The sequence below is a fragment of the Euprymna scolopes genome, chromosome 10 (genome assembly GCF_053919585.1).
Source record: "Euprymna scolopes isolate OS-2025 chromosome 10, ASM5391958v1, whole genome shotgun sequence".
NCBI classification, from domain to species: Eukaryota; Metazoa; Mollusca; class Cephalopoda; order Sepiida; family Sepiolidae; genus Euprymna; species Euprymna scolopes.
This window is the reverse complement of record NC_136491.1, coordinates 68331486-68351984: the sequence shown is the minus strand read 5'-3', so window position 1 is coordinate 68351984 and position 20499 is coordinate 68331486. Positions and strand designations below refer to the sequence as shown.

Genomic DNA, 20499 nt, shown 5'->3' with positions numbered 1-20499 from the left:
AGAAGGTTTCTTGTAGTTATTGAAGGAAACAAGTTTAGTCTTGGCAGCATTAAATGTGACCATCCATTTTTGTCCTTATTCCACTACAAATTGGAGGTCATTCTCTAGTGTGTCTACCATTTCTTTAGATATGTGTTCATTTGTTTTCCTGTTGTGCCTGTTATAGAGCGTGGTGTCATCAGCATATACACCCATCTCACAGACAATTTTGTCAGGGAGGTCATTTATAAATATTAGGAATAATAGAGGTCCAAAGATAGACCCCTGAGGCACTCCCGCATTTATATCATATTGTTTAGATGTACGACTATCGAGGACTGGATATTCTCTTATCTAAGAAGGATTAAATAAAGGGTTCCATTCCAAATTTTGTGCAGATTCCAGAGTTCAATAAGATACACTTGAAGAAGGTCGGAGGTTACCAAAATGTTCTGAAAATAACACTCAAGATGAGAACAATAGCCTGAAGAATCCAAATAATATGAATAGGTTTGTTTTTCTGAAAAATAGTCTAAATCCAATATGCTTACCTGATCCAGATTGCTGTGATTTTGAGAGAAGTCACCTTCTACAGGATTTGTGCTAAAAAAAGTGAAAATTTCAAACTACTAAATATCAAATATACATGATAATTTGAGATCAATTGTAATATCATGAACAATAATAATCATTTTAAGATATGGGTAATATTTCCATAATTGCAAATATTTTTATTTATTACTTAAATAATTAGCTGGTCAGAGTAAAATTTTAATGGAGACAGAACCTTCTCATAGAGTTGCTTACTGTTTGGTAGTCTGTGAAAACAATTATGAGATCCAAAATACAGAGATAACAACTGTAGTATATTATTAAAAAAAACAGAAAAATATATTTACTTAGTAGCTGTTTCTACCCGGTGTTACCCGAGATTATAGTTACTTTGATTAATAAACATAACTGAAATGTAAAAACAAAAAAGATTTTGTGTCATCTTTAAAAAAGCTATCAGTGACCAACATTGACAAACCGGTCAACTTTTCTTCATTATATGCTAGCAGGGCTACCTGATGTTGCTTGGAGGGTATGGAAATCAAAATGAAAAAGCCAAAAATATGTGTAACATCTTTCTTTTAACCCCCTCCACTCTCACTCTCTCTCTCTCTCTCTCTCTCTCTCTCTCTCTCTCTCTCTCTCTCTCTCTCTCTAAAAGAAAGAAAGGAGAAAAACATATTTATTCATTTATGATGCCTTTTTGGACATCTTTTATTTTAATTAATAATTCAATTCGAAATTATAATGGGAAAAAATAAGTATATTTACATAATGGCGTCCATACTAATTGATAACTTATTTTGCAAATAAAGATCAGAACTGGAGGATCATTTAAAAATGCTTTTATTATAGATATCTACAAATATATCTTATAAAATTTATGAAATATAATTCTATGACATTAACTTTACCAAAAAATACAATTAAGCATAACACGTATGGTTTTCTACATAAACTTCAGAGGTATGGTTTTGGTGATGGGATCCTTGACATTATTAGTTCTTTTCTTTCTGATTAAAGATTGTGTTTAACTCTGGATGGAGTTTCTCCATTCTCTTTTCCTATCAACGTTGGTGTTCTTCAGTGTTATATTCTAGGCCCAACACTGTTTCTTTTCTACATCAATGATTTTCCTAAGAATATTATTCAGAAGAGTGACATCTATGCTGGTGCTATTACTCTCTATTGCTTCTCATTCATCTGTCTGGGCTGAGTTGAAATATGCAGCTAATCTAAAGTTGACCTGAGATCAATTGCGGATTGAGGTATTAAATAGGTTGTTTTATTTAATCATGTTGACTCAGCTTTCAATTGTAGACGTGTCCATTTTCTTCTTGAGATTCTCACAGATGGCTTTGCTTTTGGGTAGAAATCGACTCTGAAACTTCTTGGTCTTTTTTTCTCATCAAATCTTTTTTGGAGTTCATATATAAGATTCATTGTTCTTTCTGCTTCTTGTAAAATCGGTTCTCTTTATTGCTCTAAACACTTTTTCCCACCCAAGGCAATTCTCTATCTCTACAAATCTACTGTCAGACCATGTATGGAGTATTGTTGTCATATTTGGATTGGTGAATCTCTATTTCAGTTGAAGGTTCTTAATAAGGTGCAGAAACGTATTTGTAACTTGATTGGCTCCTTTCTTCCTCTTTGCAACCTCTTTCTCACAGACATAATGTTGCTAGTCTAAGTCTTTTTTGTAAATACTATTATGGCATGTTTTTCAAAATTATCTGACCTGTTTCCTACTTTGCTTGTTCCAGCTTGTTTAACTTGTTGGTATAATGGTCTCCATCATTTCGCTGTTTTGATATCTCATAAATCTTCATGTTCTATTCTAATTGCTTATTTCCAAGAACTGCAGACTTTTGGAACTTTCTTTCTGTTAACTGTTTTCCTCCTATCTATAACCTTGATCTTTTCAAAACTAAGGTCCATAGGCATCTCCTGTTGTTTCAATAATCATCTTTTGTTCTTTTTAGCTCCTTACATCAAGTAGCTTCATGCCTTGTCTGAAATGAAAATAACACTTATGCTACTGAAGTTCATATATTTGCAACATATTTTTTTTTTCGCATCATATCTGTAATTAAAACTCAAAATAATTTAGTCAGGTTTTATATTTAACTGAATGTGTTGATTTCAATTTTTATTTGAAACCATGTTGTTCTATACTAAGATCAATTCATGGTTCAACTAAGAATCAGAACCGAAGGCCTAGTTTAAAATGTTTCAATTTCACATATCTAAAAATATCAAAGGGAATTCAATAAATTTCATTTAATGACATTAATTTTACATAAGTACATTTTTAATAAATTAAATTTTCATTAATTTTATCATATGTAAATATGAAATTTGCTTCTGTTTTACTGTTTTCTGTACTAAAATTCAATATAGTTTTATTTTTAAATCATTTTTAGAAAGAAAAACACAAATTATTCTTAAAAAAAATCAATTAATACATTTATTATTAGAAATAGAAATATTAAAGCGACTTTGGGCAAGAGATGCTATTATTAATAAGAAAAATGAAAAGTGGTGCTTTTGAAATCAGCCTCCAGTTCAGTTGCACAATAAGTATAAAATAGAACGCCATGATCCCCCCCACCCCCCACCCCAAAAAGTTAGTTTCAACACTTAATGAATTTGAAAAGAAATATTTGTTGGTAAGAATAACAATTCTTACCGACAGAATCATCAGACAAATGTTGGATTGACTTCATGCAAAGAATGCTATATAAGTATAAGTTTCTTAATTATTTGTGTGTAAACAAAAAAGAAAAAGGAACTAAAAAACTGATAAAAATCTAGCAAGATTTATTTTGTGCTAAAAAATAATACACAAAATATGCATGGATGTAAACTTCCTTAATACGTGAACTGATCTGGATGAAAGAGGAACCATAGGCAAACAATGTGGTTGTGTTTAAACCAAAAAGAGTAAATGGACTCACACTCTTTATAATGATGATCACATGTTTAAATCAACCAATGATTTATCACTTAATTTGTCACATGATTTAGGAAAAAAAGCAACCCCAACAGTTATTTAAAAAAGAAAAATTGAAAAGGAGTTTTTGAAAGAGACTACCTTTGGCATGTAATATAAAACGCTATGATGTATATATATATTTGCAAATATCTACAATTTCAGTGATCATATACTAGGAGAATACAGATGAACTCTTTTTAATATTTTACCAGTCAAAAATGTCATTGTAATTCAATTCTTTTCCCCATATTTTATTTCTAAATTCATTCAATTGCTCTTTTTTTATGAAAATCACTCGACAAGGTGTGAAACCACTTGATGTAAGAATGAAAGATGATTATTGCAAAGACAGGAGATGCCTATTGGCCTTAATTTTGAAAAGACTAATACTATTTTTCATCTGTTCTAAATATAGACTATTCTCAAAGTAAGCAAACTTAAAAAGATGAGAATCTTCCACTCTATGATAAAGACCCATGTCTATTTATTTGTATATATATATATATATATATATATATATATATATATATATATATATATATATATATATTAATAAATATATAACCCCATCACACAAAAGGGAGAAATCAAATAATAAGTTTGAAAACCCCAATCATCTAAAATTAATTTGAAAAGAAATCGTTTACTTTGTTTCATAGTGAATTGCCTTTCTTTTCATCTTTCTTCTTTCTATACCAATTGATTTCTTTTCATTTTTTAAAACTTTCCAGTTTCACTTGCTTTCTTTCTTTTGTTTTCACCTCATCGATTAAGACGTTATATTATATGAATATGAATATTACTGCAAACACTAGCAAAGCATAATTTTTTTTTTCCATCATTTTTGATAGAGGGTAGTTGGAATATTTTGTGAAAAAAAAAATGAAAAAGTTAAAATTTTGATGAAATAAACAATGATTTACTCACTTTTCTCTTAATTTCTCTGATTTCATTTCCTTTGAGGATAAAATATCTGAGAAGAAAGTAAAAATAAAAAAATATTTTATTTTGAATAATCAGTAAAAGAAAACAATAACAAAATGTAATAATAGTCTTAAACAATTTAAATAAGGTTCAAAACATTTTAAACATAGTAATAGTTAAATAAATAAGTTAATAAATAACAGCTTTTATTAGAAATTCTTTCTATTTGCATGAAAATAGTGAAAAGTTGCAAATTTTTGAAAGATTATTTTTTATTAAACTCTAAGTGTTGGAATTTTATTCTTGCTTAATCTTTCTTCCTTTCTATTTCCTCTTTTTCTTCTTTCTTATCCTTTTTATCTATTTCTAATGATGATGGTGATGACTGTTGTATTACATGATTGAATTGTACTCGCTGATTGGTTTGGAAAGTTCCCTCTTGTTTTGTTAGAAGATTTGCGACATTTTCGTTAGTTAGAGATTTGCTGTTCGATGCTACAGATGTGTAAACTTTATCTCTGACAATAAAGATCTAAAAATGGACTTAAAACCAGTTGGAAATCTGGAAGTTTAGAGAAGCTAACCAAATGATGCTTATGTTTATCCTGATGGCATGTCTAGACCATGAACATGCTGAAGAAGAAGAAATGTCAGTAAAGACATAAAAATCCGAAATATTCTTGGAACATAACTGCAGTACATTTCTTCTAGGAATGGAGAAATTGGTTTATGGCCTTAACACAAGGTCAAAATTCTGGATGGCTAAGTGGGTGTATTGCAATGGAGAATCACTTGAGGTGTAAACGATTAAGGAAGAAAATTTCACCAAGCTAAGTGGAGAGGAACCAGCTGTCAAAGAGACAAATCTATGAGAACTTCCAAAGAACTTTAAACGAACATTCATGATTATTTTTCGTCACCTACAAGAACTTTGTCAGATTTGTTTACCATGATAAAAAAAAGAGATATCTAAGGCAATTAAGGAGAGGTAACTGTTGACTTATTTCCTTACACAAGTAAAAAAGATAAAAATGGTCGACCATTATAAGAAGTATCTCAGTAATTGTTTTCTTTCTATATATCTCCTTCTTTCCTCCTTCTATTCTGCACTCTCTTAATTTTTTGTAGTTAGACCTTGCTAAAGGGACAAATTTGGCAGTTACAGACACAAGTGAACATTTTACATCTTATTTTTTTAACATTTTTTTTTTTAAATCTTTTTTTTCCAATAAATTATTTTATCTTCTAGACGGTCGCTTTTTGCTTCTTTCTTGCTGTTGTTGTTGCATTTTTAAGTACCTTGGTAACTATGACTCACGGATAACTGCCATTGGACTTAGACGCAAATTTTCCGCATACTAACAGGAACTTGGCTAGAAAATATTAGTATTGTACCTATTTACAATGCCTCCCCACGGGACAGAGTTAGACACCAGGGTCGTTTTTTTAACGTGGAGAAAAGGTACAAAGATAAAAATTGTCTCAGTCGTGAAGGATTTCTCCTCCACTGAAAGAGAACGAGAAATAGAAGTGCCGCATCTGAAGAACAGATACTACACTTGGATCTTGGCCAAAAGGCCAAAGATGTTGGAAGTAGCAGCAGAGAGTGTTTTTATGGATCAATGCTTGATTAAACGAAAGCTCAAATCAATAGTTGCTTACAACCAATCACAACTCAAAGAGATATTCAGTTGCAAATATTCTTGTATACTATATAACCTTAAACAACGTTTTTCTTCCTCTTTCCTCCTTTTCTTTCAGTGTAAGCATCACAATCTCGTTTAGGCAGTTTGTAAATACTAAATTCTCAATTCTGTTACAATTAGCGATTTCGATTCTTTAAAATCTTGAAATATTTGACTATAAAGTTGTTATTTTTTTCCTCAATTACTGTAAAAACACATTAAATGTGCAGATATTTTTCTAAACGTAAAAATGCACTACCATATTCTTCATCACATGTTCCTTTTACACCATGCTATGTGCAACCGTTAACTCCTCTCTGGGAGGGTGCATCACAATAATCAGAACCAAGATTGCCATAAATATCACCATTGCTGCCGTCACTCCTTCCATTTAATATGCATACAATTAGAGAGCAGATTTCATCTGCTGTTACTTCGAATGGTAGACACTTCTGCCTCACTCTTATTGCCACCTGTTTTGATTATTGCAAGAGGGAGGGAGATATGGCGAACATGTATGGATCAATTTCAATTTATTAAAAGATGAGTTATTACCTTCACTTGCATTATCCAATGCTTCTTTCACATAAACAGACCAACGTGGTTCAATGAACTCCAAATTTGTGTAACAGTAATTATGACTCATTTGAATTACAATCGGTCTACTGGTCTTTGTATCTTTTATAATTTCAAAGTCAGCTCAAGATAATGATTTTGAAATTATGTTCTTTACAGAATTTTATAATTTTCTTTCAATTTTTGTCAGTTTGAACCCATGCTCATTCCACAAAAATGTTCATTAATAAAAGTTGTCAAATGTTTTGTCATAAAGCACTTACGTGAACCAACTTGCTTTTCAAGCGATGAAGAGAGGGAATCTTAACAAAATGGAAAAAGAAAAAGGGTAGAAATTAAAGCCATTTGCTTTTTAGTATTTGTTTAAATCGCATCTCAATGTCAAGGAAAGAAGTGAAAAGGAAAGAAGAAAGAGTAAGTCAAACGAATAGAGAAAGAAATGGAGTAGCTTATGTTCGTTCATTTCACATATCAATTACTTCTACCACATATATTAATATTAGTGTCATTACTGCAATGAAAAAAAGAAAAAGAAAAAAAGAACTTTGCTTTCCCCGTTCATGTGCCTAGCACCAGATAGATTATGCATAAACAGAACTTTTTTGCAAAGGCATCTGTGGAATATAACACCACAAGATTGTTTCTCAAAAAGTGTCACCTTCAAATCCAATGTTAACAAATACTTGTCATAAACCGTTTCTAATAATTAATCAATTCTAGTTTATTCCATTCATCATTTTCAATCCTCTTATAATATTATTTCATCTCTCAATTTACACTCATTCCATCTCATTAGCCTTTATCCTCGAGTAGCTCTTGGCCTTGATAAGCGATAACGCCAAAAAAAAAAAAATTTTTTAAATAAAATAAAATAAAGTAAAAGTAATTAAAATAAAGACCTTTATTAATATTTTCATTTTCAGTTTTTTCTTTGGTTTGGTTCATCTGGTTATCATCTCTCCATTCCAAAGGCCGTTCAGTCTGGTTGGGAACTTCCGGAATGGTAAGCTGATTCGGTGCTGCTCTCTTAGCTGCTTCCTGTGAATCAAAAAGGTATTTAAAAAAAAACTTTTATTGATGAAAAGATTTTTTATTTCATTATTCCTCATGATTATTTTTAGTGGAAATGCATGACTGACAACTAAAATAGCTATTTTTACTGAATTTAGCTAAATGGTAAGAATGGCACAAGTAGATAAATGGGGGAAAAATGCCACAAATAAAAACTATAGATGAAAATCTCACAATGAGTTTATCAACATCTTGGATACAATACATAAAGGGAAAACGCTTTAAAGTTTGTCAAAATAAAAAAGAAATTATATCTTTATTTAAAACACTCCCACGATCACCATTACCAAAAAGTAATTGAGATTCTACTTTTTTTTTAACACAAAAAAAATACATAAATAAAAAATAACAGCAATTATTTTAGAATTTAGAGTGATGAGGGTTTAGTTTTTTTTTAGTTTTTTCATTTTAGGGCCATTCTAATTTTTTTATTGCAGTTAACTAAATTTTTTGTCACAAACTATATTTCCAACTGGCAAATCATAAAAACACACATAATCAATTTATTTTTTGCATTACCATCTGGTCTTAGCATTAGTAGTAGGAAGGAGACATATTTATTTTATGACTTTTAGCAATGCTATATTTTATACTAAAGTTTGATCAGAAACATGAAAATGGCCGAGATTTAAAACAAACAAAATTGGTTATATGGTTAAAACGCTGTCTGGTTAAAAAGAGAGGATCCTTTTACATTAAATTTATATGCAAAACCGATTTTTTGTTGTTTTATTTATTTTTACAACTAAGTTTTTCAATCTATTTATATGTAATTGCCTAAAAAATGGAGAATCGAATTTTCTTTTTGGGTGAATTAGCATAGGATGCAAAGCTCTAATAACACCTTATTTTGTTTCACAACAAAAAGTTATAATTGCGAATTGTTAACAACAAAAAATAGAAAGAAAACAAGAACTGATAATATCATAAGAATGCATAAGAATGTAATATTTATAAAGTACGCGAAAAATGTTTAAAAATTAAATAAAAACTTTCTTCTTAAGAATAAAAATTTCTGATAAAAATTTATTGATAATTATTAAAAAAATAAATATAAAACGAGTTTTTTCTTACTTTTTCAAAATTAATTTAATTTTTTGTTGGTGGGCTTTTGTCCATGTTTTAATTGTTTTGGCAGGCTTTTTTCCGGTCATTGCTAAATAACCCTCACCTCTAAAAATGAGATTTTACTTTTTTTTTATAAACACCCTGAAAAAATTATTTAAAGCTTTAGAGTGGGGAATCAATTTCACACATAAATTTACATAAAACGATCTCCCATTTCTCAAACATTTAAGCATTTTAGAACAGTTAACCAAAAAATTTTATTTTGCTCTGCAAGATAAATTATGTGCTTCTATTTTTTTGGAGGGGGTGGGGGGTGTCTACTTTTTTAAGCAATTATGCATGGTTTTATAACAATGCCAGTTGGACTTAATGTTAATGGAAAAAAAAAAAATTAGTGAACATCACTAAAAAGTTAGAATGGCCCGGAAATGATGATCATTTTACATGAAATTTATATATGAAACGGATCTCTTACTCTAAATTCTAAAATAATTGTTTTTTTTTTTTTTTGAGTTCACATATAATTTTTTTTAAATTGTTCACATGGAATCACCTAAAAATGTAGATTTTCATTTTGGGGGTGATTTAGCTGAGGAAGTTGATTTACAAATTTGCCATTATTATTAGTAGTATTACTATTATTATCTGTATATTGTTTTTTTTTTATTTTTTTAAATTTTTTTTACAGTAAAACAAATCAATCCAGAACATATCTGTTATATTGACAGTAGCAATAACCCATCACATCTTGGATAAAAATGTGAACATTCTTTGAAAGAGTGAAAGCAATAGTTAACAAAACAAAGCCTCCTTATGATAAAAATGGTTTTCTAAATAGTAACATTTTATTTAGAAACTCAGTTTTGATATGAAGAGAAGGCTTTGTTAACTATTCTGTTTCTACTTCGTCTTCTTATTTTATAGACCAATCGTTCACTATTTTCAATTATTTATGAAAAAATTCGAATAGCCATTGGGTCAACTAACGATGAACTAATGCAAATTGGCTTTGTTTTAAAAGAGAAATAAATCTTTAGTTGCCGCATTATTTCAATGAATTACAAAACATTTGAGAAAAATATTTAGAAAGATCTACTCGTGTAATATATACCCCTCTCTCTCCTAGGTGAATTTTTAATGTTTGTGAAAATATACGGACATTATGTGGAGGTTTTATATCAATTTAAAAAATTTTTAAAAGCAACAAATATAATCGGAATTCGGAATTGCACTGGAATCGAGAATTTAAAACAGCATTGGTAATAGTATAAGAATCGGGAATTTAGAACAGAATCGGTAATTGTATTTAAATTGAGAACTTAGAACAGAATTAGTAATTGCATCAGAATCAGGAAATATTTTTTAATCGTCCATCACTAACACATACATTTAAGTCAAGTATATCACAAAGAAAACTATTTTTTATTTTTAAAAATTGCTATCAAAGACATAGTAGACGATGACTCAAAAGCCATCAAAGGAAAATGCAGCATTACATACATTCTCTAATAACAATGGGATTGATGACATCAACTTGAGAACATAGTGGCGATCTTATCAAGCCCTATATCAATAGATGACATACAGCAGGCACGAAATTTGCTAGTGTTCCATGAAGTTTTGTCATATCAGTGAAATATTCAAATCTATTTAGAGTGATGTTTTATGTTTCAGTTCATAAATATGATAGTTTTCAAGACCATGTATCAACTTCAAACAAATATATCCCTTTCACACAGAGATTTATTATTGCTCTGTCTGAAACAGTATCCTATACCTCTATAAAGCCACCATTCGCCCATGTATGGAGTACTGTTGTCACATCTGGGCTGGTGCATCTGCTGCTTGTCTCTCACTCCTGGACAGGTTTCAAAAGAGAGTTGCCAACCTGATAGGTCCTGAACTGTCATCTGGGCTTCAGCCTCTGTCCCATCGACGAGATGTTGCATCCCTCTGCCTGTTCTACAAATACTTTAATGGTGAATGCTCTGACGAACTGCAAACACTTGTACCTCCCCGATGTAACTACCCCCGACAAACCCAACAAGCTACTAAGTCTCATCCCTTTACAGTAGAGATCCCTAGGTGCAAGAAAGCCTTTTACTCCAATAGTTTCTTCCCCAGAACTGCGGGTCTTTGGAACGTTAACAAACATCTTTCTATTCATCTCCCTTCATAATAACCCCGCTAATTAAGTCCCTGATAGTAGCCCCCTGCTTCAAAGTGGCACTGTGCCTTGTTTGGGGTGAAAATTGAAAAAAAAAAAGAAACTATACTATTAACTTGATTAATTACGAAGATTTGATATCTGTCTGAAACCGAAACTGTACTATTATCTATTACTATGTTCAATTCAGATGGGTGATAGTGGAGTATTTTTCTGTTGTCATAAATTTATCTTCCAAGGCATTATCTCCTTCTTTAAGAGAAGGAGGGGTCAATATAGTATATGTTTGTTCATCATAATACCATCCTCCCAGGCATTATCTCCTTCTTTGGGGGAAAAGGTTTGTGTAGTATATGTTCCTTCATCATGAGATTATCCTTTCAGTCCATCTATCTGAAAGATATTTTTTCTTATTACTGTAAAATATTTTCTTTATGCGAAGATATAAGTCAATGTTGAAAAAGAACTAAAGAATGTCCAGATGAGCCTTCTCTTTCCAGATCCTGAACTTAGTAATAAAAATTAAAATTCACAAGTTGAAAATGCTGTGAACATTAATTTCGGTCGCATAAAAAGCACGTTTATATGTTACATACTCCGCAGTATTGAATGGTAGGGGAGTTGGAATAAGGGGATAGTGGAAAAAATCTATAAGTATAAACACATTCTATCGTTTGTTAATGGATCGAGATTAACAATTCATCGATTTCTTGTTGAGTGTAAGTCATCAATAAATAGTTACGCATTCTAAATTAAGTTTGCTATTTTTGGAAATATAAACCAAATAACTGACATTTCAATCAATCACATAACAACTTGATCACTTTGCCAACCAAACCTCATTCAAATTTGGTAAATATGTTATATAGCCGGGGTCATATTAAAGAGATAGGAAGGGGACATTCATATTGATGAGGGGAAGAGAAGAGAGATACAGTTCTGTGGTTGTTTCTTCTTATAACATATATTAGAGAGGGTGAGGGTGATCAGTTCTTTTAACACAGGAGGGGACAGTCATTACTTATTATGAAGAGAGGGACACATTACTTGGAAGATGGTTTATACAAAGTTCATTATTAACGATGAGTGGGAACAAAATTCATACAAGATGATTCACATTACCTTTAATTTGCGGAGACGACACGAAGACAGCAGTAACAAAAATATGAGATGTTCTTTTATTCAATTTGACCGGTCAAAATGATGATCACATCCAGGAATTCAAAGTCGTTTCTACATGTTAAACGTTCTCCCTTCGCTTCCAAAGGGACCCTCCTCTGACCATGTCAGCTCTGTCTCCATCCCCGATCTGACTAAAACTAACTCCTATATTGAGAAATTCCTTTCCTGCTATGACGTCATATGTATGGCTTCACACGTGATCGTCTCACATGGCTTAAACATGCGTGGCTCGGCACATGTTCCCAATACACTTCTACAGACAAAGAATTCTCACTAACCTATTTTTCGACCTAACTTATTCTACAATATGTTTTTAAATTGCTATTGTTCGTTCTTCTCTAGCTGACCTTATTTTAATTCGGTTTTCATAAAAAGAATTCCTTTTACAACAAAATATCTAAACTATTTTATGTGAAACTGAACAATGCGAAATTCCATTTCTGAACCTTGTTTACAAAGTTCGAATCTCAGTCTATCTAATCTCATTTTTACTTATCTAATGTTTTTCTTACTTACAAGAAAAGGGGAACCTTTTCTTGTAACAATAGGAGACATATAGAAAAACAAATTTTTTTTTATAATAATTTAATTATTGAATCGTTATTTATTTATTTATTTATTTATTGCAGTATCTGAACTAACATCCAAGTTACTTTTTTTTTTAGAATTTTTAAGCTGAGAATTAATAATTTGGATTTTTGGACTACTGTTATGCTTACATGGGAATCATTATGCCAAACTTGAACCTGTGATACAATGCATAAAGTGCTAAATAATAATCAGTTTTGATTATTATTTTACACTTTATCTGTAACAGCCTTCTCACTACAAATGATACTAATTACATAACACTTTTACCCAGTCATGGATGACAGAACAATAAGCAGCCTACCTCCATGGGGTAAAGAAAGGGTTCCGTTCAAAATTTCATACAGATTCCAAAGTTCCACATAGAGATTCCTGAGTTTGACAAGATGCACCTGAAGAAGGTTGAAGGTTACATTGACTGAAACGTTGTCAGAATAACATCCAAGATGAGAAAAGTAGTCTGAATAATTCAAATAATAAAAATTTGTTTTATAAAATAACCTGACTTTACACGGTCATTTCATTTAGCTGTTGATGCTACTGACCATGGCATTGGCTTCATTTTATTACAAAACTAGCCTGGGTGCCTGGGTGCCTGGCGTTGCCTGGGTGTTTGGAGGTGTGTGGTTGAGCAAAAAAAAAAAAATGGTAGTAGGTAGGCGGGCAGGCAGGCAGGCAGGCTCGACCCTGTACCGCAAAGGAAGAAAAGAATGTAAAAAAAAAAAAAAAAACGTGATGTGTTTGTTGTTTGTGGCGCCTATTGCCAAACCGGAAGTGATGTAGGTTTAAATTAAGGCTAGACAATCGAAAAGAGGCAATGACTTTCGAAAATATCGGCGAAAAAAGCGACCCCTCCCTGTAGAAAAATTCCCAGTTGAGGGTGAAAGAATGAATGTTTTTGGCCAATTTTCTTATATTTGTTGTCCAAAGGGTCAAGCTTCAAAATGATACTGATCTTGTGAAAATCCGTCGCCTTTGTCGAAAATTTTAGGCAGACATACATACATACATACATTTAAACAGACAGGTGAGATTTATATTATAGACTAGCAAGGGTGCCCGGTATTGCCCGGGCGTTCGGAGGTGTAAATAGCCTGATAACTTACCGCAACGCTATGGGGGCAGAGAAGTGAGAATGATTGAAATTAAACGATTAAAAAGTTAAGTGACAGGTGCGTAAATATAATGAGGTCAAACATCATGCGACAGGGGAATGAAAGCCCGCACTTAACTTTGGCTGCAAGCCAGTTTCCCCAAGATGTTTGGGAAAATCAGCTCCCCATAAAAGGGGAGTATCCAAATGAATAGCAATTGTCTGATATGACGGGTTTGCTTGCATTGATCAAAGCTGATTTTTTTTCTGGACCTCCCAGCACAAGTGCCAGGTAAACACCTTTGTTCGGATTCAGTTTCACTTTTATACTGAAAAGAAAACATGCAGAGAATAAGAAATATTGCGAAAATAGTGTGTAAAAGTTGCTCAAATAAAAGATAGATGCAACCTCATTTTGTAAATCGTAGATATTATAATCTAGCGAGTATATAAAAAGTTCTAAGAAACAGTGACTGCCCCAAGCCCCCCCCCCCCTCCAAAAGCCTTTGCCGGACATACAAAAAATGTGCACGCACTAACACACATTTTGCCTTTTATATATTAGACTAGCAGGGGTACCCGGCGTTGCTCAGGTGTTTGGAGGTGTGTGTGTGTGTGTGTGTGTGTGTGTGTGTGTGTGTGTGTGTGTGTGTGTGTGTGTGTGTGTTGGGGGGAGGTGTGGATATATATATAAAAAGAAATGTTAAACTTCTTTAAAAAATCGGAAAAAAAAACCCAAAAAAATAGCAAACTGCCCAGTGTCACCCGTGTGGTAAAAGAAAAAAAAAAGTTTTGGTAGGTAGGTAGGCTCAAACCAGAAGCCTTGAGGTGAAGATGGAAAATAAAGTGTGAAAAAAACCTGACACATTACCCGCTAGACCAGCAGAGAAGAGTAAGAGAAAGACGTTTGAATTTATTTAAGGATTAAAAACTGAATTGACAGGTGCGTGTATTTAATGAGGTCAGATGGAAAAAGCGCAGTTAACTTTTACTGCGAGGCAATTTTTTTTGGTTTGTTTACCCAACTTTGGCTGGTTTTATTTCCCCAAGATGTTGCTCCCCATTCGTCCAAATTGAATAGCAATTGTCTGATATAAGGGGTTTCCCCCCCGCATTGATAAAAAGCTGATTGCTTTCTGGACGTTCATGGCATGAGGCCGAGAACCACACCTTCGCTTCAGATTAGTTTCACTTTATTTATACTAAAAAGCCAAACAAACACGTGACAGAGCGAAATAGCGCGAATTTTATAAAAGTCGATCAAAATAAATCTAGACACGACGTCCCTCCGCAAATCGTACATATTATGATCTAGGGGGTATATAAAGAGTTCTAAGACATAATAGACCCCCCCCCCGAGAAGCCCGGCAAAAATAACCTTTCTATGGACATACGAAAATGCACGCACTGCATTTGCCTTTTATATATATAGATGACTAAAATGATATCAAACACCTGATTAGTTATTTATCTAGGCGGTTCAACACCTGCTAGAAAAATTATTGCACTGTCAAAAAAGAAACCCTTGCTTACAACATTCTAGCATGCATGTATATATATATATATATATATATATATATATATATATATATATATATACAGGGTGTCCGTAAAGTTACTATACAGTTTTATTGTATCATATTTGTATTAATAGTTAATATTTATTTTTGTGTAGCTGTAGGGTGTCTGTATAGTAACTTGTAAGACTGTATAGTAACTTTACGGACACCCTGTATGTATATATATATATATATATATATATATATATATATATATATATTTTTTTTTTTTTTTTTTTTTTTTTCTCCCAAACATCTGGGCTTGATGGAGGAGAGACAAAAACTTGCTTCTATGGTTTCAAATGATCTGAAATAACAGCAATAATTCTAAATATGTCTCATGTTATATCTTCTCTCTTTTGGAAATAGGGTACGATTATGAATATCTCCAGTACCAAATAAGCCTTATACACTGTGAAATTTACTTTATGTATAAAAACATTATAACATATGAGAAATATTTGGAATCAATTCTCCCCTTGCTGTTATTTCAGATCATTTGAAACCATAGCAGCATGTTTTTGTCTCCCCTCCATCAAGAGGTTTGGGGGAAATATCAGATATTTTGTAATTCATATGCAAAACTAGGAAAACAAATGACTATAATTGAAGTATTGATAAAGGTACAGTATCTTTCTACCCATGAAAAAAACTTTAAAATTACCACTATTTAAGGTTTTTGAGGGTGCTGAAAACGAATATAACAGTAAAAATCCCAGGAAATGAGTAGTTTCCAAGATATGAAGAAATTAAAAAGTGGGGGATCACTTTTCTTTATTAATTTAACCTAAAATATACATGTATTTTATAGCCAAGGTGCACATTTTACGTTAAATTAATATCAAAAAGTGATCCCCCACTTCTTAAAACAGTAATGTGCGACCTCAGGAGCAAATGTCATAGAGCCCACTACACAATTCAGGTCATTAGCTTTCCAACAAGCCTTTATTTGTTAAATTTTGATTAGTAATTGCTGAGATTTTGAACTTATAAAATTGACCCAAAGAGTGGTACATCTATATTTGAATATATCTATACGTCACCAACTTAAATAGTGAAATGCTCATATCTTTGGTTCTATGGGCTGAAACTAGATGAAAATTTGCAGGCTTTTAGAAGATTATAATACTATTCTATGGTTATGACAATTGGTTAAAAAGAACTTATATTTTCAAACCAATAAAATATGCCAAAATTAACATACATTTATATATATAGTAACCTAGCAAACAAGCTTTAGTTTTGCTGCTTTGAGATGAATTTTGCTTTGGATATTTTCGCTTGATTGTCTCCCCTGTGGCCTTGCCAGGCCACTAATATGAACTCAGTGAAAAATTCCAATCAGCTTTGAAAATTAAAAAAGTACCCTATTAATTTATGATCAGTTTTATTAATTCCAAAACTAAGTGAATGTCTAGAGGAAACAGTCATTAAGATCAGAACATGCTTTGCAATACAGAAACGGAATTGCCAATAACTACTGACAAGATTATGTTTGAAACCAAATTTAATTATTTTTTATAGAAAAGAAATGAAATAAAAATTTTTCTTGTTTTTTCTTATAGGATGTACTTGTAGTGATCACCAACATCATTGGATAAAAAGTATTGAAAGATTTTATATCTTGAAATCATTTTTTGTTTTAATTTTTAGCCTTCAGGAAATACTTGGCACACTGTTGGTTGGTTCCACGTCTCATTTGTAAAACAGTTTTGTCCAAAATGTTTGGCTAGTTTTTTGATGAAAGTAATTCTATTGGCTCTTGTATTTTGGTGCTCATATACCACCTGCTCTTCTGGGCAGATACAGGTTTCTCTACATTACTCTGTACAGTGGCAGCAATGTTTTTTTGTTGTTGTTTTAGTGTCTAACCTGTTAATGTCAATAATGCCCAAGCTGTATGTTACTACTAGCATAGTGAGCTGCTTAATGGCAGTTACTAGTTTTTATTTGTGGACTGTGTTTTGAAAATTTTTCTTACACAGCTTACATATTCTCTGTCTACTTTTTCTCTCATTCCGCCAAGGTATTTGTACTCTTTCTGTTCTTCTAGGTCTTTGATGTCAATACACTCGTAAAGGTGTATACTTCCTATTTAAATTTTCTTTCTAGTTCCGAGTGAGCACTTGGCACATTTTCCCAGACTAAATATCATTCCAATATCCTTATCTCGATTTGTGTATGAGAATGGCATCACCTTTTAATAGCTATGTTGTTGTGGCTTCCTCATCCCTCAACAATCTGATGAAGCAGCTACTATAATTATCATGAAGTGCTGTTAGTTGTTTAAGTCAGAAATTGGATGAGTTGTCTATTCCAGGTTTTTTGTTATTCTGGAATTGATCCAACTTTTGTTTTATGAGATCATTCCAGACATTATCTCTGGCTCTGGCTTGCTTCCGTTTGTTTGGGCTATATCCAGGATCCACTTGGTCTCTTGATTGCAATCCCCCATCCTCAAACAGAGGCTTCCAGTAATCTTTCAGCTCTTGTTTTTTTGGTGGCTTTTCCACCATGCTTGTTTCTCTTTCTCCATCACTAAGATGAAGGCCCTTATGAGTAGTTACATTTATTGTCTTGACCTGAATAAAGAAATTGAAGACCTTATGAAACTTTGTAGATGCTATGCAGTAACAGCACCAGCAAAAATGAATCTATAGCAAAAAACATGGTCAAGGCTACATATTGACTGTGTAAAACTAATGAACGGAATTTATTACTTTATTGCAGTATGTAGCTTCACAGCGTGATCACAAGTTGTCAAATATAGGAAATCTATATGCAAAAGCACACTTAACTTTTTTGCATGAAATCTTTGAAAAATTTGCTATTCTTGATATAATTTATTTATTAGAAGAGTTGTTTCAAACAAGTGAGAATCATTTTCATTAGTCGAAAATGTTGAATTTGGCATGTTTATGTGAAATCATTATTTTTATTTTGTGGACAGTGAGATAGAAAGAGTAAGCTAAATAAAACCAACATTTTTATGTTAATCCACATTGTTAGTCTCCCCACTTGAGTACAAATTTGTTTTACCCCTATCTAAAAATCTGCTCTATGGCTAAGAAATCTGTGTGATAGAATCTGTTTTTGATAAATCTGGCTTTGACCTTCACATGACCAGATAGTTATTTATATTTTTGTGAACACACATTTTTATTTGTTTCATGCTGAGCCTAATTTCTGCAATTAAGTAAAAAAAAAATTAATTTCTTACTGTGCGTCATGTCTAGTGATGCATGTGTGACACTATGTTGTGCCACATCTATTTTTTTTTTTTTTTTTGCATAGTGAATGGGCCGCTGTGTAGAGATACAATTGTTGTCTGCCTGTCCCCATTTTACCAGAACTCCTTCTCTTTTTTCGGCGACCAGCATGGGGTAAAGATGCACAATTTTGTCTCTCCGAAAAGGAAGGGCCCCCCCTCTTTCTCAATGCAATAAGTTAGTTAAGGTTAGTTAAGCCCTTTAAAAGTTTGATTGTCATGAATAATTTTTTAATTGTAATATATTGTAATATTTTTGCAAAATAAAATAGTTAAAATTCTCTTATATATATTATTACAATCTGTGTTGTATGTTGTTTGATCTGCTTTAATATTAAGATGAGGTCTGCCACCTCAGTCAGAATCCAACATAAAGAAGTCATCTTCAAGGAATGGAGAATCGCCCAGATAAAACCATACCTAATTCCAGGTATGCATTCACTCCTTAAAAAAAGACTTCCAAGTAACTATACACGTAGTGTTATATGGGTCGGTCACTCAAGTGGTACACATGGATGTGTATTAATAGATAATGATAACACGAACATGTGTGTTAATTAAATTGAGGAGTTGTCATGGCGTATGTTTTATTGATAATGTGCATGCATGTTTGTACATATAAAAAAAACAGATTGATGTTCCAGGAATCCGGAATGAAAGAGTAGGCAATATCATTATAGTGTGCACTTTGAGTATGTTTGACGATATAATTATTAGTAAATATACTTACCCTTTGATCCAATATTTACCCTTTCATCCGATGTAAATAGAATGAAGGTTATTAATTCTTTAGCTTTAATATCTGACTCTGTAGCTCGTAGATAAAGAGTGACATGGGCACGCCCAAGTCTGAGCTACATGTTCTAATGCAAATTTTAATTCTTCCAGGAAAAAATTCTAGCTTTTCTTTTTTGTATTGTTGTTGACTGTGTTGAGAATATTTGAATTGTTAAAACAGACAGAAAAAGACAGTGTGTTAATGATAAGACATTGTATGTTCTCAGTTTCAGAGTAATTAATCCATGGACTGATAAAAACACACTTGCATGTCTCACTTGTGGAGGGAGTGATATATATATATATATATATATATATATATATATTATTTGTTAAAAACACTTTTTGTGGGAAAGGCAAATTTCTCCTTTCACCCAAACATTTTCCTACGATTTATGAGCAGTCAGACTTTGAGTATCGTGTTGATAAAATTCCATATTTCATTTCTTACCTCTCATCAGGACTGTGGTGAGGGGTGAGATAAAAGACAACTCAATCCCATTGCTACAATACAAATACATCAGTAAACTCAACTTATTTTGCAGCCCTGTCTTCGTAACTCTTTCTCAATCATGTTTAGTGTTGCTGAATAAAACTGATTTAAACTGTAGACAAAAAAAGTTTGTCCTTTTCAACCAACACTTGGTAATGCATTGTCTTCATATCCAACAAATTCAGTAAGAGGAATATCTATGTAGCAACTCCGACTGCAAAATGGTGATCTGATATTTTCTCCCTCTACAAAGTTTTGTGAAGGAAAAGAATTTCATGATAGAAATACATATGACTATGAAATGGTAGAATTGATGAGCAACACAATGAGATTATAGTGTATCAGTTGCATGACAGATCTGCTTTGTTTATATGCACGTTTAATATCTTGTGTTATGTTGTAGTTTGGCTTAGCACATGTGTTGCGATGCCTAAACTTATGTAACTGCATAGACAAGAGAACACTTTTGCATAGATTGAAGACTCAACTTTAAATCAGTGCTCAAAGATGATTCAGTTC

The 20499-nt window shown here is 32.2% G+C and overlaps 1 protein-coding gene across 3 annotated transcripts in view; it reads right to left on the bottom strand.

Moving 5' to 3' along the window:
• The window catches only part of LOC145286051 (uncharacterized), a 32861-nt gene that overhangs the window by 8483 nt on the left and 3879 nt on the right, over window positions 1-20499 (bottom strand). Inside the window, exons 1-5 of one of the 3 annotated variants that reach the window (XM_080134697.1) lie at window positions 13095-13186; window positions 7614-7752; window positions 6978-7016; window positions 4457-4502; window positions 531-582 (exon numbers count right to left, since the gene is read on the bottom strand). In XM_080134697.1, the coding sequence (XP_079990823.1) occupies window positions 531-582; window positions 4457-4502; window positions 6978-7016; window positions 7614-7752; window positions 13095-13100 (282 nt within the window). In that variant the 5' untranslated portion in view covers window positions 13101-13186. Of the gene's footprint in view, window positions 1-530; window positions 583-4456; window positions 4503-6977; window positions 7017-7613; window positions 7753-13094; window positions 13187-20499 lie in introns of those variants that run through there. The other 2 variants (XM_080134696.1, XM_080134698.1) reach the window with 2 other exon arrangements.